The following is a 20,092-nucleotide window of genomic DNA, read 5'->3' on the forward strand; positions in this document are numbered from 1 at the left end:
TTAACTTGTAATTGTATAAATGTCCTAGAGCTTGCCAGGAAGGCCTGGATGGTATGGCTTTTACCTAAATCCCATCCTTTTTGTTGCTTTGTCTCTTCCAGACTGGTATCCTAAATAAACATCTCCAGGATCTCATGGAAGGCTTGACAGCCAAGGTGTTCCGTACATATAATGCCTCCATCACGCTACAGCAGCAGTTAAAGGAACTCACAGCTCGTAAGTACTGCCTGGCCAGACAGGGACCACAGCCTTACTGCTGATGTCCACTATCCTTAGTCGGCTGAGTCCTAGATCTGTTCCACTTTTCCTTCTTAACATTGTGACTGGAGACTTTTCCCCTCCACACCTCAAATAGAGGGCTAAGGCTTATTTAGATGGCTAAACAGATCAGTTCTGTCTCCCCCATTCCTGTTCTTCTAGATTAGCTTTAAGGAATGCTGACAGGGGCTTTCTATCTGCTCTGAAAGTGCCTGTATTTTGTGTATTGTATCTATGTTATATAAGAGCTCACCAAATGAAGATAAAGTGTTGTGATGTTCTATTAAATTGGAGAGAGTAAGGTTGTCATGGTTACTAAAACAGCATAGGAGCAGATCCTTTCCCTGAGGTTTCTTTTTGTCCCCCTTTAAGAGTAGATAGTATTCTCCTAAAAACTGGCTGCTGAAAGCATCACCAAGATCCACAAGCTTTTTTCCTCTGGAGTCTAATTCTAATGAATTTCCATTGTCCTCTAGAAACATGTCAAATGGTATTAGAAAACGGTGTGCAAAAAGTCAGAGGTGGGTGTGTTGAGGGTCAGTAGTTTAGGGTGTGGTGAAGAAGGCTACATGACACAAGTGAAAACATTTCTCAGGTGACACTTTATATTTTCCTTTCTGGAAGATACAGTACCTTGTGGTTTTAAAATGTAAAACTTATGGACCCTTCATTTTACCCACCTCTCTAGGCTATTTGTCCCAGTTCCATGCTGTTTTGGGTGGTTAGATGGGGGAGGTGAGCACTGGGGAAAGCAGGTGATGCTGTCGACTCTCAGATTTTGACCTTGTGCCTTGGGGGAACCTGAATTGATCATCTGAATGAGATGAGGCCCAGTAAACCCTGAGGATGGAGCGCGTGTGTGTTCTCTCTTGTTACACAAATTGACTCTTCATCACCATTTTTCTTTCTTTTCAGCTGACGAGAATATCCCAGCAAAGATACTGTCTTATAACCGTGCCAACCGAGCTGTTGCAATTCTTTGTAACCATCAGAGGGCTCCACCAAAAACCTTTGAGAAGTCCATGATGAACTTGCAGTCTAAGGTATTTTGGATCTGGATGGTGGGAGGTAGCAAAATCGAAAGAACCATGTCTGCTATGACGATTTACACTCCACCCTCTGGGCTGGGCTGGCAGGTGGACAGTCTTGGGTCTGTTCTGGAAGAAAGGTTCATACTAAAGATATGTGGAAATATGATTGTAGTTAGTCCTGATCGAGATACTGAATATCGGGTATTAATTGTCCAGTGAGTATTCTGAGTTGAAAAGCTAAATTTAATGTAGCCTCTTTGAAATACTGCTAATTATTGTCCTTCTACATAAGGATAATGGATACAAAGATAGTCTTCACAATTCCTTTCCACTGCCCAGAAATACAACTGTTTCCAAATTAGATTGTTTTAAATTGAAAGGATGATGAAACGATATTTAATTTCCCCTAATCCTAGCACAACTATTTTTATTTTTACACATTCCACATGAATCATATTTTTATATAGCTCATCGTCAAACATCTGTTGAATACTGGCCATGTGCCAGAGCTGCTGCCCTAGAGGGATAGACTGACATGCCAACAACGAGATGCTGTTCCTCTCTCCTTCCTCCAGCTCTGCCTGGTACTGAGCTTTTAAGCTGCAAGGCACTCAGCATTTGGGGATGATGATCATTTCTATGTTACCTGTGGGCACATAACTAATCCATTCTAATGTATTAACCCACCATGAGAATTTGTAGCTATTTCACTACAAAGTAGATACGTGGGTTACAAAGTAAACCAATCATCTTAAAATATATTTACCCCAAAGTCTGATATAGTAATAGTTTTACTAATAGTTGGGTCTAATAATTGTAAATGTCAAGGTAGTAATGAATATAAATACTTTGATTTCTGCAACAATTAAAATATGAAAATGTACATACTGTCTCAGTGATAAAGTCATAAGTATTACTGATAATACTATGTTTAGTTGCCCACATCCATAACTGAAGAAGAAATGATGAGTTTCAGCTGCTGCTGCTAAGTCGCTTCAGTCATGTCTGACTCTGTGCAACCCCATAGACGGCAGCCCACCAGGCTCCCCCATCCCTGGGATTCTCCAGGCTAAGAACACTGGAGTGGGTTACCATTTCTTTCTGCAATGCATGAAAGTGGAAAGTGAAAGTGAAGTCGCTCAGTCGTGTCCGACTCCTAGTGACCCCATGGACTGCAGCCCACCAGGCTCCTCCATCCATGGGATTTTCCAGGCAAGAGTACTGGAGTGGGTTGCCATTGCCTTCTCCGAGTTTCAGCTAGGGGTTAATTAAACTACAGATTGCTTCTTTTCCATCTGTGTTCATGAATACTATACCTGGACAGCTGGAGTTCAAAAACTACTGCTGTGATGAGGCTGCATACATGTTTCCAGGCCCAGGGTGTTTTCCTTCTGTTGAAATTTCTTCCAGATACGTACCCAGGTGTGGGTCAAAAGACACATACAACCTGCAGTTCATGCTTCATATGCCACCTGGCTTTGCTGAAGGGGTGCACACATCCACAGTACGTAAGAATGTGTCCACAGATGTCTCAGATCCTTGGACCATGTGACTGGCAGGCAGAGAGCCCATCCAGACCTCCCATCCTTGCACCTCTGTTAACAGTGGTCATGTGGTGCCATTTACTCTCCTCATGCTATCATTTCAAGCCAGAAATAAAAGCATGAATATTCAGGTGGTGTTTACCTAATTCAGGAGACCCATCCCTGGAGCATGAGGAGGCCTTTTGTTGGTCTCACTCTGGAACCACTGTTTGGGCAGTCCAGGCTGCCTGCCAGACGAGCCCTCTAAGCCCAGGAACCCTCTCCTGTGTGCCCAAGAAGCAAACACACACCCCTGTTTGCCAAGTGAATCAATGGGGTCTTTAATGCTTTGAGAGAATTTGACATAGCCTGCCAATTTAGTATTCACAGAAATGGTTAAAAGATTGTGGTTTGTTGCATTTCTAGCCTAAGAATCTGGCTAGTGGTGTCTGTGACGCTTTTGTGTAGAGTCAGTTCCTTCATTTTGACTTTGGACAACATAGATGTTGGAAGTAAGCCATTCGTAGTAAAATGCATTTAATGATTCTCTCACAATGCTGGCCTCTGTTTCCAGTCTTGGGCTGTGTGTGTAAATCTAACAGACAATGCCAGGCTGAGAGCAACAGCCCAGTGTATGTGAGTCGGGCGTGCATTTATTCTGCAGAAGTTCCCTTGATCTTAGGGTTAGCATGGTGATAGCAGGTCGGGGTTCACCTGCCCCAGCTGTGAGCTCACCACTCTGGGGCCCCAGCCCCACGGTGTTGCCTGCTGCTGTCCTCAAGTGGGAACTGAGAATGCAGAACCGGTACTCTCAAGCAAGAGAGGCTGCGACTGTCCTTTTCTCCTCCTTTAACGACTGGGGCCCCAGGAGATTTCATTTGGAGAAAGAGCTCCATAGCTAAAAAGTTTTCATATCTGCTTTGAATGATAACTATTTGAATTTCCTTCCTGTCTCAGCTTTCTCAACTTTTAAAAACAGAATGCCAAAGCTAGGCCATGCCACGTATTGGCTTGGAACAGATGAGGCTAAGTGGTTTGGCTTCCTGGGTACCTTTTAATTGCCATTTTCTAGTCCCTTGGGTATTCTCTTCAGTGCATCTTTTTTTTTTTTTCTGGAGGAGTCAGCAGCTCTTCTCAGAGTGCTGGTAGAATCTGAGGAATGATCTGAAGTCAGTAGATGTAGGGACTCTTGTCTCAGCTTCATAAACAGTATCTCCTGCAGGATTCTTGGGATGGAGGTGACAACCTGGCACAGGATCCATTTGATAAACAGCTTTCACATGTCATCCTCTTCCCAGTATCTAAAACCAAAGTGTTCTCTGATTAGCACCCACACTCCGAGTCCCAGTGGGTTCTTTCCCTGAGTTTCTGGATTAATGGGTCCCAGAGTCATTGCCATAAAAGCTTCATTTCTTCAAGGGTGACTGAAGAATATAAACGGTCAAGTAGCACTGGAACTCAGCACCCGCTGCATATCCACTCTGTGCCGTCATAAAGCCACCCCTGGGCGTTTTAACAAGAACAGCCTACTTGGTGAAGACATCTTCTCTTAAGGAATCCTATTTTCTCTCTCAACTTATTTTATTCCTGAATCTTACTGTTGTTCTTCTCTACACAGATTGATGCGAAGAAGGAACAGCTAGCAGATGCCCGGAGAGACCTGAAAAGTGCTAAGGCTGATGCTAAAGTCCTGAAGGATGCAAAGACCAAGAAGTACGTGCCTGATGTGACGCAAAGCTGGGGGTTGGGTGAGAGAGGAAAAGGGTCCCAGCATCAACCAGAAGTCCTAGCTTTCCTAGGGTTTCTGAGTGACATTCTAGAAATGTCTGGGCCTGTGGCTTTTCTGCTTTTACTGCCCCTGGGTGGCAATGTGGGGATACGGTGCTCCTGTCCAGAGGCCAGGCCCAGTTCCTGATGACTTCCTTTCTTCCAGGGTTGTAGAGTCAAAGAAGAAGGCTGTTCAGAGGCTGGAGGAACAGCTGATGAAACTTGAAGTTCAGGCCACAGACCGAGAAGAGAATAAACAGATTGCTTTGGGAACCTCTAAACTCAATTATTTGGACCCAAGGATCACCGTGGCTTGGTAAGTACCACGCCCTTCTTGAAGGCCACCTACTGGCTTGGGAAGGGTGATGGGGTTCCAAGAGCATTGTCAGCTCTCACACACAGTTCCTACATTGCACACTTAAGAGTGTCCTTTGTCTTCTGCTGTGCACACTGCAAATGCATTAGGACATCCTGGGTGGTCTGAAATGGTCAATACTGTTACACCACTTTGGAATGTTATTATGTCTGCTAAGGCAGGTATGGTCCCCACCCCTAGTGGAACTTTAGGACAAAAATGGAGACTCTTAGTCCTTATTGAAGGAAAAATAAAAATGAGCCCATCTACCTAAACTTTAACTTCTCAATAAAAAAAAATTAAGTGAAGGAAAGAAGGTACAAATAAGGAGAAAAGAAAAACAAAAAATGAGAATACAGATCTGAGCAACCTATGCAGACTTTGCACCATTGTTTGCTTGTTTCCCTGTAAACTACCCCCCCCAATAAAATAATATCCAAAATAAATGACTTTTTGGGGAAGATGCTTATCAGTTAACTTGAATTATTAGTTTCTGGGCTTAAGAGGAGCAACCATTCCCTGTGGGCCAAGGGTTCCAGCCAGCTCTTGTCCCCTTTCTTTTCTCTATGTCCTGTCTGGTGCTGGAGGTTTGGTTGGCTTTGAGAGGCAATAGAATATAATGGTGAAGAGCGTGGACTCTGGAGCCAGTGTGCTTGGATTCACTTTTCAGCTCCATGCTCACTAGCTACATGAGAATGAAACCAAATCACCTAACTTCTCTTAGTTTTTCATCTGTACCTTTTTCATTTGTACACCTGCAATCGTACCTACTTAGTCAAGCACATGAAGCCCTAAGAACACGTCTGGTACCTTATTAATTCTCCTTCTCACCAGATGAAACAGGAGAAGGCAGCACATCCAGGCCCCAGCCCGGGGCTGGCCCACATCTCCTGAGACACACTGACCCCCCTTCTCTCTCCCTTATCTGCAGGTGCAAGAAGTGGGGGGTCCCCATTGAGAAAATTTACAACAAAACCCAGCGGGAGAAGTTTGCCTGGGCCATCGACATGGCTGACGAGGACTACGAGTTCTAGCCAGTCTTGAGGAGCAAGAGTTCTGTGAAAAGGAACAGTGTGGTTTGGGAAAGATGGATAAACTGTGAGCCTCGCTTGCCCTCACACCTGAGGGAAAGAGGCAGCAAGTCTTAACTAACATCTTTGAGAAAAGATATTATAAGGGAGAGCTGAGCCAGTTGTCCTATGGACAACTTATTTAAAAATATTTCAGATATCAAAATTCTAGCTGTATGATTTGTTTTGAATTTTGTTTTTATTTTCAAGGGGTCAAGTGGATGGGAATTTGTCAGAGTTCTGCCAGGCAAATTCACTGTTTCACTGAAACATTTGGATTCTCTTAGCTACTGTATACGAAGTCCGATTATATTGGTGCGTTTTTACAGTTAGGGTTTTGCAATAACTTCTATATTTTAATAGAAATGAATTCCTAAACTCCCCTCTCCCCCATTTCAGGAATTTAAAATTAAGTAGAACAAAAACCCAACGCACCTGTTAGAGTTGTCACTATCTATTGTCATGGGAATCAATTTTCATTAAACTTGAAGCAGTCGTGACATCGGCAGTGTTTTGGTTCAGACACCTGTTCACAGAAAAGCATGATGGGAAAATATTTCCTGACTTGAGTGTTCCTTTTTAAATGTGAATTTTTATTTCTTTTTAATTATTTTAAAATATTTAAACCTTTTTCTTGATCTTAAAGATCGTGTAGATTGGGGCTGGGGAGGGATGAGGGGTGAGCGAGTCTAAGGATAATAAATAATCAGTGACTGAAACCATTTTCCCATCATTCTTTGTTCTGAGCATTCTCTGTGCCCTTTCAGATACCCATCTTTTTCATTTAAAACCCCAATCTTTCACTTGAAAGATATTATTGTATAAAAGTTCCACAGGTAAAAAATTTAGAGGAAAATGAGTATTTGGTCAAAAAAAAAAAGGAAAAATAATCAAGATTTTAGGGCTTTTATTTTTTTTGTAATTGTGTAAAAAATGGAAAAAAACACATAAAAAGCAGAATTTTAATGTGAAGACATTTTTTGCTATAATCATTAGTTTTAGAGGCATTGTTAGTTTAGCGTGTGTGCAGAGTCCATTTCCCACATCTTTCCTCAAGTATCTTCTATTTTTATCATGAATTCCCTTTTAATCAACTGTAGGTTATTTAAAATAAATTCCTACAACTTAACGGAAACTTGGTGTCTGCCTCTGTGTTAGCCCAGGGCCCCGGGCCAGAGTAGGGCTTCAGGGCTGGGCCTTGGTGTGGGATGTGGTCTGCCTGCTCCCGGCTGCAAGGGTGCCTCCCTCCCTAGGAGCTGGGGCTGCATCTGTCTTGCCACCGTGGGTGTGGGCTGAAGGGGAGGGAGCCAAAGTCCACATCCTTAGAAGGAGGCAGGGCCAGGAAGTGAGGGCGGGTACAGAAAAGCTAGAACAGGTGCGGTGCAAGAACTATATTTGGAGCCTAGGGTAGGTTTATTGAGCAAAGTGGAACAAGTGTATTCGGGAAGCAGATTTTAGAATACTTTCTGTGTGTGCTGCTGAGAAGCAGTAAGCAGCTTCTTTGGGCCTACTTACGTGGCTAAGTTACCGTCAGGATGGCAGGAATTACGGATACTGAGCCAGTTAAAACACTGAATCCCAGAAGCTCTCTCCAGACAGACAGAGATCCTGCTGACTGAGAGAGGGAGCAGTCTGGAACCACTTCTCAGTGCTCTAGTACCCGAGTCAGTCAGGATCCCTACAAAAATTGTTCCTCCTTTCATCCTAGGTTATAGCTAAGTCCCCGATGATGTTGAAAGATTTAAGTCTCCTGGTCAAAAGGAGCCAGGCGACAGGAAGGCCAGAGTGGTCAGAACCGGTCATTTAGCTAGCCCTAAGTCCTCTAGCCTGCCAGCTAGGGGTGTGTTCTGGGAGGACAGCCATCTCCCTGCTGGTCTCTGAACCTCTGGGCTGGGGCTGGGCCAACTGCAGAGAATCCTGAAGGGTTCTTGGCAGCCTTTATTTCATCACCCAGTAAGGGAGACAGCATTCACCCCAGGGAATAAAGGAGGGTTTGGAGCCACTATTCCTTTGGAGCAAGAGACCAAAGCCAAGTATTTTGAGTTCAGTGGTTCTGAGGAAGCTATACCACAGAATGCCACAGAACGTAAGGAACAGCAATAGAGAGACTTGTCCATGAGCCCTATCGATGCCCTTGAGCAGGACCTGTCACAACCAGGGGACAACCTTGGGTCACCACTGGAAACAGGACAGGAGGCCCTGCAGGCACATTTTACTGTGAGAGAAACCTGTGCCTACCTTTCCTGGCAAGGACCATTCTTCTGAGGGCAGGTGCAGAGCAACTAGATGCTGGTCAGGAACGGCTGTAAAGGACATCCTGGGTGGTTGCAGCAGGCCTGGGAGAGCAAGCCAGAGATTGGGAGAAGCTGACCCGACAACCACTGCAACAAGGGAAGAGGCTAGACAGAGGTGAGGGCCAGGCATGCAGGGCCTCAAAGTTTGACGCTTGAGCATGAAGTCAGGAGGACCACCCCCTACTTCCTAGGCATCTGGCAGGCAGGTTCCCTCCTCCCACTTCAGCCCTTAGGTCTGAGTGCAGGGTCTGCCCCACCCTTTCCTGTCCGGCCCTTCTCTGATGCTGGGGTCCAGCTGTGGGCAGAGGGAGACCGCTTCCATATGCCACCCCAGCCAGAAAGCTGGTGCTGGCTTGGCCCCTTCCTCTCTCACCGCCACCCCCCACATCCTGTCAGCAGGTCCTGTCTGTTCTCCCTGTCAAGTCTACCTCAGGCCTCTGCCAGTTGTTTTTTCTTTTTTTTAAAGAAACCACAGCTCCCAGCCCTTTTCAGCCACCACCCCCTCCCTCTCTCTCTTTCACAAACAAGCACCTGGAATGAGTCACCTCTACCACGCAGTCACTCTCCCAACCCCCTGCATCTAGCTCCTGCCCCATCTTGCTTCCAGTGCCCCCTTCCACTCTGACCAGTCACCCAGGAATGAGCGACCAAACCACTAACCAGGCTCTGCTGCTTCTGTATCTCAAACTCGCTGTGGCACCAGACACTTTGCAAACATCGCTAGTGATACTTCACGTGTCATAAAATCCACCCATTTCCAGTGTACAGTGACTTCTAGTAGCTACTGAGTGGTACAGCCATCAGCGTACATCAGTTTTAGAACTTCGTCCCCTCGGTAAGATCCCTCATGCCAGGGACAATTCATCGCCATTCCTACCTCCAGCCTCCACGAATCTACCCTCTCTACATAGGTCTGTCTGTCCTGGACATCTCACATAAACAGCATCATTCCCTTAAAGAATTCCTCTGGCTTCCATGGTGCCACCCTCTCCTGATTTTATCCCTTCGTCTCAGGCTGTGGCTTCTGTTACCTCCTCTATCAGGTCCTTAGCTGCTGCGGTTCTCTTCTCAGCCTAGCTGATTTCATTCACGCTTGAACGTGATGAGCCCCACATCTCTGCCTCCAGCCTAGACCCCTCTCCTGAGATCCAGACACACACTGCCAACTACACCTTGGCAGGGATGTCCATGGACTCTAGAAGTGTGTTTGGGACCTACCACAACCAGCCCACTGGGCTTGGTTTAGCATCTCAGGGAAAGGCACCACCATCCACTCTGTCTCCCAACTGGAACCGAGGGCAGCCATCATCCTTCACACCTTTCTCTCTCGTATCCGGTAAATCACCAATTCTGGTATCACCTTCTAAATACCACATACATCGAATTCAGGTATTTCCTCCTTAGAAAACTTAAAAAAAATCTTTTTTTTCTTTTTCTGAGAAAAGGAGTTTTACTTACATTTCAGTCTTTACAAAATCCCTCATATAATGGGTCATTCTCTCAACTTGTTTTGAACCAAAAAGCACTTTTTGGAGAAAACACATTATCCTGAAATGACCCCAGTCAAACTAGTTTTGGATGATTGTAAGTAGTCCCTTGACAAAACCAGTAAACAAGGAAGCAAAGAAATTTACCACAGACTGGGCAATTATTTCTCACAATCCCAAGCACTGCATTTGAACAGGTTTCTTCAAGGTCACTTTAAACAGCAATGCACTGCAGTTATGTATATATGTTTTTAAAGCGTCTTTTAGAAAAACACTGAAATATTTATAGATAACATTATAGAGCTAAGATTAGTGTCAAAATTATACGGAATGGGTTAGTGGGTCGAGTTTGACACGAAACAAGTGGCCAAGAGTTCATAATTAAACTGGCTGATGAGTCCCTTTCACCATGCTATCCTGTCTCCATTTATATATATTTAAAATTTCTGTAATATTTTTAAAGCAATACAGTCTAAGTGGGGATTATGTCAATCATTGATACGTATCTACAGAAGAAATAAAAAGAAAGCTATTTAATGTTATACAGAAAAGTAATTATGCTTAGGTTAAAATTTCCAGTTGACAGCATCACATACTGATTCAAAAAGTATTTTCTCTGCAGCAACAGGGATGAATCTCAAAAACATTATACTGAACACAGATCCCAGGGTACACACTCTGTGATTCTACTTACATGAAATTTTAGACCAGGTAAAACTAACCTTTAGTGACAGAAAGTAGACTTCGTGGTTGCCCACTGCGGGCAGGGGAGATCAACTTTTTCCTTTTTTAATGTGGAACGCTTCATGAATTTGCATGTCATCCTTGTACGGGGGTCATGCTAATCTTTGTATTGCTCCAATTTTACTGTATGTGTTGCTGAGTTGAGCAGGAAACGGACTCTTAAAGGGCACCCAGAACACTGGGGTGATGGAAATGTCCTGTGTCTTAACTGGGTGGGGGTTACAGGGGGGTATACATTTGCCAAAGCTTTCCACACTTTACACTTAAAATGGGTGCATTTTCTGTAGGGTATTCCTCAATAAAGTTGATTTGTAACGGCGAATTCCCTGGTGATCCAGTGGGCCACAACTACTTGAGCCCACGTGCCCTGAAGTCTGTGCTCCGCAACAAGAGAAGCCACTGAAATGAGAAGCTCTCACACTGCAACCAGAGTGTAGCTCCTGTTCACCGCCAAGCAGAGAAAGCCCGCAGGCAGAAGTGAAGACCCGGTGTAGCCGTAATTAATTAACTAACTTTAAAAAAGTTTGAACATCATTATTGAAAAGGCCAGTGTGGGAAAAAAATAAATACTCATAAATTAATATATCATTTTAAATAATGTGTGACTTTAAATGTGTAAAATATGTAACTAAATGAACTGCTATCCGTGGACATCTGAATCATGTATCCCTTAAAATATTTATGCTATCATGAGAGGCCCGCATACCACTACAAAGAGTAGCCCCCACTCTCCTCAACAAGAGAAAGCCTGATGCAGCAAAGAAGACCCAGTGCAACTCAAAACAATAAATAAACAGATAATTTTAAGTTTTCTGCTATAGTTGCAAAAACGGCCACAAAACACAAGTGTTGACCTTATTTTGAAAACAAGTGATTGACAGTCTTGTATCTGGAGCAGAATACCTCTCACTGGACTGTGCCCACAGCCACTGGCAGGTCTAATAAGGTCAGCTGTCCCTCCCCAGTACTCCAGGGGCCCTTATCACACTGAAATGTCTTCTGCTGACAAACGACTGTTGGCATTTCTCTCTCCCCTCCTGGAGTGGGAACTTGGTCTGATTCCTTCTGCCGTCTAACTGCTACAGGGGTGGCATCGGTAATGTGTGCTGGAAGAAGGGCAGAAAAGGTGGAAAAATAGCGGGTCCGACCTGGCCAGGGCCACAGTGGCTAGCTAGGGCCCCCTTCTCTGCCTGCAGAGAGGCAATTACAGTGTCCCTGGAGTCCAGCTCTCCTGTCTCGACATCTGGGTCCCGCGAGAGGGGCCATCAGCAGAGGGGAAGCAGGGTCTGCAGGGAGCACAGAGTCCTGGCCTGGTTTCCTCTCAAGCAACAGAAAACACGAGGCTCTCAAGGGGCTGAGAGTATATCGCGGGTGTGCAGGAGGATGAGACCTAAAAAGTGTGAGGCCTGGTGACCAGGGAGGAGCCATGGATGGATACTGGGGACCAAAGCTTTACAGCCAAGATGACAGGTTGAGGGATGGAGTTCAAGGTGCACCAAGGTGAGTACTTACTAAGCACCAGGTGACTAAGCACCAGGTGCAGGCCTAGGTGCAGGCTGACTGACTCAAACCCATGAGAAGGGCTGGTCAGCCACCTAACCTAAGATACTACTAAGTAAAAATTAAAGAAAAGTTTAAAGAAGAGGGATAAAGTTTCATATGTGGATTAAATTAGACGCTCCAAGTATATAAATCTGCCTACCTTCAACTGTGGTAGGAGCTGCGCTTTACTTTTATACCTTCTATAGTCACTGAAGGTCATTACAAGGAAGAATGAAAACTGGGTGGGGATTTGCTGTTAATCTGCGGACAACATTCTCTACTATTTCAATCAAGTAAGTGTCCCCTTGAGAAACTTTCCTTATCATTTAACCCCAGGAAAATCTTTCCTCCCCAAGGAATCAGTTATCAGAATACAAAGTTTCTGCTTTGAATACCAGGAAGCTCAATTTGATTTTCAATCACTGCAGCTGTGCTAACCCATATTCACTGAATTACATTCTTCCTTCAGATAATAGCATATCCCATTTTTATGGTACCATATTTTTGAAAAAGGAGTACATCAAGGCTGTATACTGTCACCCTGCTTATTTAACTTATATGCAGAGTACATCATGAGAAATGCTGGACTGGAAGAAACACAAGCTGGAATCAAGATTGCCGGGAGAAATATCAATAACCTCAGATATGCAGATGACACCACCCTTATGGCAGAAAGTGAAGAGGAACTCAAAAGCCTCTTGATGAAAGTGAAAGAGGAGAGTGAAAAAGTTGGCTTAAAGCTCAACATTCAGAAAACGAAGATCATGGCATCTGGTCCCCTCACTTCATGGGAAACAGATGGGGAAACAGTGGAAACAGTGTCAGACTTTATTTTTGGGGGCTCCATAATCACTGCAGATGGTGATTGCAGCCATGGAATTAAAAGACGCTTACTCCTTGGAAGGAAAGTTATGACCAACCTAGACCGCATATTCAAAAGCAGAGACATTACTTTGCCAACAAAGGTCCGTCTAGTCAAGGCTATGGTTTTTCCTGTGGTCATGTATGGATGTGAGAGTTGGACTGTGAAGAAAGCTGAGCACTGAAGAATTGATGCTTCTGAACTGTGGTGTTGGAGAAGACTCTTGAGAGTCCCTTGGACTGCAAGGAGATCCAACCAGTCCATCCTAAAGGAGATCAGGCCTGGGTGTTCACTGGAAGGACTGATGCTAAAGCTGAAACTCCAGTACTTTGGCCGCCTCGTGCAAAGAGTTGACTCATTGAAAAAGACTCTGATGCTGGGAGGGTTTGTGGGTAGGAGGAAAAGGGGATGACAGAGGATGAGATGGCTGGATGGCATCACCGCCTCAATGGACGTGAGTTTGGGTGAACTCCGGGAGTTGGTGATGGACAGGGAGGCCTGGCGTGCTGGAATTCATGGGGTCGCAAAGAGTTGGACACGACTGAGCGACTGAACTGAACTGAACTGAGGAAACGCTCGGAGTACTTAAGACTGAGAAAGAAGACATCTGTGGCAGGCACAGGGATGTGCCACTCAGATTGCCAGGAGACCATCAGCCCCCTAAGACCACCATGGTTGCAGACATCTGAGGCTGCGCTTGGCCCAGGACAGGCCACGTTCAGTGGCTGGTGGAGGGACTGCAACAAAGCTCCCTGGGGGAAGGCTGAAGCTGCCACCAGACGGGCATCACAGCTCAACTTCTCCCACTGCCCCCTCCCATTTCCTTCCCTCCCTTCCCCAGTGCTGATCCCAAGGACGTGTGCTGAGAAAACACCCTGCACACTAACCTCCGTCACAGAGGCTTCCCAAAGAACCCAACCTGGAACAAGATGTAACCAAACAACTAAAAATAGAAAACACATCAGGTATGGGTACTACAGAAAGGGTAAGAAAATAGTGAAATGTTCATACCCAGGTGGAAGGCAACATCATGTGGACTCTGGATGGGCCTGAATCCCATCTCTGCTGCCTCTTAGCTTAATCTCTCTGGGCCTCAGTTTTTCCTTCTGTAAAATGAGGGTAATAGAGTACTTATCTCAGACTTCCCCGGTGGTCTAGTGGTTAAGAACCTGCCTGCCAATGCAGGGAACGCGGGTTCCGTTCCTGGTCCAGGAAGATTCCACATGCCACGGGGCAACTAGGCCCGTGAGCAGCACCCACTGAGTGTAAGTGCTAGAGCTCTGTGCAGGACAATGAGAGAAGCCAGCGCGATGAGAAGTCCGTGCACCGCAGCCAGAGAGTAGCCCCTGCTCTCCACAGGTAGAGAAAGTTCACATGCAACAATGAAGACCCAGCCTGGCCATAAATAAATAAATAAGTTGTTTAAAAAAAAAAAGTACTTATCTCAGGGCTGTCATGAAAAGTAAATGAGTCACCAGGGGTAAAGCAGTTCTATGGGGCTTACTATATGTCAAGTGACGCTCTAAGTGTTTGGTAAGTAAACACCCATGGGGTCAGGTTCACAGAGCCAGAGGGGCAGCTGGGCTGGGACTCCACCTCCCCCCCACTTCAGGCACAGGTACTGGTGTCACCAGAGCATGCTGAAGCATGAGTGTTGACAGAAATAGGCTCGAGTGAGGCGAGCCTGGGTGATGTCATGGGCGTGTGCCTGGTGTGGGTGCTGGGATGTGCCTCCCAGCCAGCGCAGCTGCAGGCACTGCCAGTAACACCCACGTCCCCATATATATATGCTGAGCTGGGGGAAGCCCATACCGGTCACACCCTCGGCTCGCCCTGCTTTTCCTGAGTCTCCTTGGGTGGAGGCAGGCACCTGAGGCCTGGGATGCAGGCTCAGAAGTCCCAGGAGGAAATGGGGCCCTGTTTCCTGATTGAGGGCCTGAGAGCAGGCTGAAAACATGAGCTCCTGTTGGCAGGGATTGCTGGAGCCCCTGGAGGCCCAGCCCCAGAGGCAAAAGCAGAAGCCAGGAAGCCTGGGCTACATGTCAGGAAGCTCTCAGAAAATGGAGATTTCTAAAAAGCATCACCGCCCACCAAGCTGTGAGGGCTACAGCACTTAGGAGGCCTCCTGGGAAAACGGATAAGATCAGATGAGCAAGGAGGGGCCCAGCCAGGCCCCCACTTGTCTTCCTGGCCTCACCAACCCCGCCCCCACTCCACCTCCCCTCTCCATGCTCCCTCTTAGTAAATTCTAGCCTTCTTTCCATTCCTAAACTTAACTAAGTTCTTTCCGGCCTCAGGGCCTTTGTACATGCTGTTAACCTTGTCTAGAAAGGACTTTCCTCCAACCCACCCCTAATAATACAGCCAGCCATCTCCTCACATCCTTCCAGCCACTGCTGAGTCCCACAAAGGTCTTCTTTGTCTACTAGATCTGAAGCAGGTCTCCCTAATGTTTTAGCTCATAGCCCTCTGTTTTTTCCCTCCATCACAATTGTCCCTACACAACAGAGTGCTTGCCTGTCTTAAATCTGTGAATTCCTGGGGGCCCAGCGCTGAATTTCTCTTGTTCACCCGATTCATGGCACTGACACTGAGCATAGGGAAGCTCAAGGCTGCAGACACGGACAAGCGCCCCAGCAAGCCCCAGCAAGCCCAAGCCACACACTATGAGCACTCAAGTTCTGCACTCAGGCTTCCTGTGCCCAGGGCCAGCCATGCCAAGGGCCTCCCCTCACCCGTGCTGAGTAGCCAGCTGTCCACCGGCACCTACTGAAGCCAGGGGCTCTCCTGTGAGGAAGAAAATGCATGGTGTCAGACAGACTGGGGTTCAAATCCTCACTGGTTAATTATGTGGCCTTAGGGCAAGCCGCAGAACTTCTTTGAATCTGTTTCTCATCAGTAAACTGGGAACAATAATCCCTAATTAGAGTAATTATAAGGATCAGGTGTGACCACATGTTGCAAAGCTTGTAACCGCTGGGTCAGGCATTGGGTCAACTTTCATTCCCTCCCTCCTACTTTGAAGGTCTGTCACTAGGTGGCAGTCCATCTCAGCCACTCCACCTCCCCTTGGGTGACCACAGCCAACTAGCATAAATGACTGCCTCAACTTCAGCCTGAATTCTCAGGTCCTTGTGGGCTGCACTTGAGGGGATCAACACACATACACACGCTACCACTACAGCAAGACAAGTCAAAGGCAGTCCCCAGACATTAGTCATCACCCAGCTGGGTGGCCTGCCTGAGCACATACTCTTATATACGTACTCACACATTCCTGGATGCCTGGATCTTTCCCTAATCTTTTTTTTCTTTATCATTTTTTGGAGGTCGAAAAGAATCGGATACGACTTAGTGTTTAAACAACAACAGCACGTGGCATGTGGGATCTTAGTTCCCCGAACCAGGGATCAAATCTGTGCCTCCAGCATTGGAAGCATGGCGTCTTAACCACTGAAGTCACTTAACCAGGGAACTCCTTGGATCTTTCTCTAGCATCAGCTGGGTGCCCTGCTGGGCCTCTTACCTGTAAAATGCAGTATGCTGTCCTGCTTTGTCTGGCTCAACATCCATCAGACAGGCTCTACTGTGACTGAAGGTGTCTTTAGTTTGGGCGGTGTTCTGTGACAGGGCAATTAGACTGCCCGGGGTGCGTCTAGGGAGTGGCTGTAGCAACACAAACAGTACAGATTAATCGAATAATCACCAAAAGAACTTGTGCCTGGAGAATGGAATGAAAGGGAGGTGGTGAGAGATGAAGTGGGATAGAAAGGGGCCAGACCATGCCGGACCTGCTGGGCCAGGTAGGGGATTTTGTGTGCCATGGGAAGTTCTGGATGATTTGAGCCTGGAGGCAGGGAGTCAGGATTTAATTTCATTTTGAAGACCAGAGCATAGGGCCTTCCCTAGTGGTCCAATGGCTAAGACTGCACTCCCAACAAAGGGGGCCTGGGTTCGATTCCTGGTCAGGGAACTAGACCCCACAGCCCCCAACTAAAAGATCCTGCATGCTGTAACTAGGACCCGGTACAGCCAAATATAAAAAAACAAACAAACTAGAGCATAGGAAATACATGCAGGCAAAACCAAGGAGGGTAAATAGTCTGGATGAGAGAAGATGGGCCTTGAGGTTGTGGGCAGAGCGGAGACATGGGACGGCAGACGGAATGAGACTTGACGGAGTGCTGTGGGGTTGAGGGAGAGAGAGGAACCAAGGCTGTCTCCATCGGTTTTAGCCCGGGCACCTTACCAGAGGCATGTTCTGAGAAACTGAAGACCATGGGAGAAGCAATTTGAAGAGAGATGTGAGATGTCTGTGCTACGTGGGGTCGTGGAACAGGTAACGGGATGCAGGGAGGGATAGAGCTTCGGCGCTCGGGTGCCTGAATTTGGCAGGGGGCAGGGGGTAGTGACGCCGAGAGAAGGGTCAGGCCGCCTTGGGAACTGACTCAGGACCCACCCCGGAGGAAGAGAAGTTGCTGAGGTGTCGAAAGGCAGCGGCCAGAGACCGAGGAGGAAAACAAGGATAGAGTCGGCCCGGGAAAACCAAAGCTCGGGAGAGCATTTGCAGGAATGGTGCGGAGCCGTAGGGCCTGAGTCCCCATCCTAGTCGCGTGGATACTCGCGGCGTGGGGGTGCGAAGTGTATGGCCAGGCCAAGACCACTGGAGGGCTCGCAGGGGATGCTCAGGCCTGTGGGCTACTCCGAATAACGGGACTCCCCACACACACCCGCGAGGCCACTTCGGCCGCAGGGCCGGGAAGATCGTGGGTCCGACGGTCGCAGGCGCTGCCGGCGGGGCCGCCCCCGGCTGCCCGGGGAAGGGAGGGGGGAGAGGCGGGACACGCAGACTGTCCGTCAGAGCCTGCCGACCAATCACCGGGTGGCCCCGCCCCCGCCCCGCCCTGGAGAGGGCGCGCGGAGGACTCGCCTCCTCCGCCGCCGCCGCCGCCGCCGCCGCCGCCGCCGCCGGTCTAAGGCGGCCCGGCCTGGCCTGGTTCCCTCAGCCGGGCAGCCCTCCCAGGTACCGGGTTTGACCGGCGGGCCCCGGGAGGCGCTCCAGGCCTGCACTTCTTTTCCCGGTGGCCGCGCGGGCGTCGCCCCGCTAGCGGGCTTCGGAAGGAGCCGCCGCGGCCGGGCCTGTGCGGGACTGTGGGCTGGGCAGCCGCCTGTGCGCGCGCGACAGACGGCCGGGCCGGCGCGAGGCTGCCGCGCGTGACGGGACCGGCCGTGGCAGCCGGGCTGTGTCCGGGGCGGCGCGAAGAGACCCCGCGGGGCCGTGGGCCCGGCTGGCGGACTGCGGGCGGCGCGCGCGCGCGTGCCCTGACGCGGGGCCTGCCCGGGGGGGTCTCGGGGCGCAGGCGCGGCGGGCGGGGGTCCTCCCCACGGGCGCACGGGCGCGCGGGCGCCTTTGTTCCCGGCGCGCGGGCCGGGGCGGGGCCTGCAGGGCCGCCCCGCCCACGCTCAGGCCCCGCCCCGTCTCCGCCCGCAGGAGCCGCCGCCGCCGGGGTCCGCTCGCCCGCCGTCTGCGCCGCCGCCGCCGCCGCCGCCCGCTCGCTCCCGCTGGGCCTGCGCCGCCGCCGCCGCCGCCGCCCCCGCCCCCGGCACCCGAGCCATGGCGGGCGCCGCGTCCCCCTGCGCCAACGGCTGCGGGCCCGGCGCGCCCTCGGACGCCGAGGTGGTGCACCTCTGCCGCAGCCTCGAGGTGGGCACCGTCATGACTTTGTTCTACTCCAAGAAGTCGCAGCGGCCCGAGCGGAAGACCTTCCAGGTCAAGCTGGAGACGCGGCAGATCACGTGGAGCCGAGGCGCCGACAAGATCGAGGGGGCCAGTAAGTGCGCTCCCCCTCGCTGCACACCCCCGGCTCCCCGGGCCTGCTGCGCGGGCGCGCGCGCTCGGGCGGCGCGGGGTCTGCGCCCCGGCTCGCGCGCGCCCGGGGGCCGCCGCTGGAGAGACTCGGGCAAACTTTCGGGCCCCGCCCCCGCCTCGGCCAGGGTGGTCACCGGGGGCGGGGGGCATCCGGGTCCTCAGTCACCTGACAGGACACCCCCTCCCCCAGCAAGGGGGGGAGTGTTCCAGGCGCTTTGCCCAGAGGCCTAAAAATCCTAGCGAGTTGGAGACCAGCGGGGCCGGCGTCGGGTCCCCCGACACCCCGGGAGCGGTGTCGGCCGAGGCAGTGTCCTCTCCCCGGCAGCCGCGGAACCGGAGGCCAGACCAGATGCACCGTTTTTCCAAAAAGAGCAATCTGGTGCACCTCTGGGCCTCACGGCCGGGCTCCTACTTACAAAGGAACCTTTGGGTTCCCCAAGTAGAACTTAGGCAGCTGTTGGCGTAGGGCTGGTTTTGGAGCGGAGCCGGGCCTACTCATCTCTCTCTTGGGGCCAGGGAGGAAGGTGGTCTTGTTTGGTTTGGAAAAGCCCGAGAGGAGGCAGTGGATGTTTTTCCCGCCGCTTCTTTTGTCCTGAAGCTGAATTTTGGAGGTCTGTGTGCGTGGGCAGACTCCCAAAGCCAGGGCAGGGAAAGAGGCCAGCCTTCCCCTTGTCCTTTGGAAGCACATTCTCCAGAGCTTGGCCCCAGAAAGCCCAGCCTCGCTGCTTCGTGTCAGGTACTCTTCAAGAGGACGCAGCCAAATTGGGGTCCAGCTCTTTGTGTCCTGCGTCCTGTGGCTGGAGGGAGCCAGGAGCGGCTACTATTTCCTGCCTCTTTGCTGTCCCAGACCTGACCTTGGCTGCTTCTGCGAAAGAGTGTGTTGGGGGATTTTGAAAAACCCCAGATCCTTCAGAGAGTGATTCCACTGAGTGCGTGCCTGTGCTGTGGCCGGATGGGCCCCCCAGCTCTGCCCTCCATTCTCCCGCCTCCAAGTGTGAGATGATGTGTCTGCAACCCCAGGCTGTGGGTTGCTTCCTGCAAGAACCCCCTCTACCCCCACCCCCACCCCGAGACTGGAGTTAGAGCCAGGCTCAGAATTAGGACTGTGTAGAGGAAGAGGGTTCAGGAAGTGACACCCCCCAAGAGAAGGTCTTCCAGACCTTGGGTATGGCGTACCTGCGTGTAGATGACTGAGGAGACGCGGAGGAAGGAAGGTCTTGTGGTGAGACAGCCATCCTCAGCCACACACTCCAGATCTCACACAGCTGCTGAACTTCCACACAACAGCCA

The 20,092-nt window shown here is 49.5% G+C and overlaps 2 protein-coding genes and 1 non-coding gene across 6 annotated transcripts in view; 2 read left to right on the plus strand and 1 right to left on the minus strand.

Annotated features, from left to right (window-relative positions):
- Positions 1 to 7,118, plus strand: part of TOP1 (DNA topoisomerase I) — an 87,559-nt gene extending 80,441 nt beyond the window's left edge. Inside the window, exons 17-21 of the mRNA XM_052650418.1 lie at positions 102 to 216; positions 1,174 to 1,301; positions 4,431 to 4,525; positions 4,746 to 4,895; positions 5,866 to 7,118. Coding sequence (XP_052506378.1) covers positions 102 to 216; positions 1,174 to 1,301; positions 4,431 to 4,525; positions 4,746 to 4,895; positions 5,866 to 5,968 — 591 coding nt within the window. The 3' untranslated portion in view covers positions 5,969 to 7,118. The remainder of the gene's footprint in view (positions 1 to 101; positions 217 to 1,173; positions 1,302 to 4,430; positions 4,526 to 4,745; positions 4,896 to 5,865) is intronic.
- Positions 7,119 to 10,573: 3,455 nt separating this feature from the next.
- LOC128058974 (U6 spliceosomal RNA) lies at positions 10,574 to 10,677 on the minus strand. The gene has a single exon (XR_008200566.1). It is a non-coding gene; the product is annotated as a U6 spliceosomal RNA (small nuclear RNA).
- A 7,849-nt stretch (positions 10,678 to 18,526) lies between these two features.
- Positions 18,527 to 20,092, plus strand: part of PLCG1 (phospholipase C gamma 1) — a 32,933-nt gene continuing 31,367 nt past the window's right edge. For 3 of the 4 annotated variants that reach the window (XM_052650561.1, XM_052650563.1, XM_052650562.1), the window contains exon 1: positions 18,545 to 18,764. In XM_052650561.1, the coding sequence (XP_052506521.1) occupies positions 18,548 to 18,764 (217 nt within the window). In that variant the 5' untranslated portion in view covers positions 18,545 to 18,547. Of the gene's footprint in view, positions 18,765 to 20,092 lie in introns of all 4 variants that reach the window. The other variant, XM_052650564.1, reaches the window with a different exon arrangement.

Source organism: Budorcas taxicolor, chromosome 13 (assembly GCF_023091745.1).
Source record: "Budorcas taxicolor isolate Tak-1 chromosome 13, Takin1.1, whole genome shotgun sequence".
In the NCBI taxonomy this organism is placed as follows: Eukaryota; Metazoa; Chordata; class Mammalia; order Artiodactyla; family Bovidae; genus Budorcas; species Budorcas taxicolor.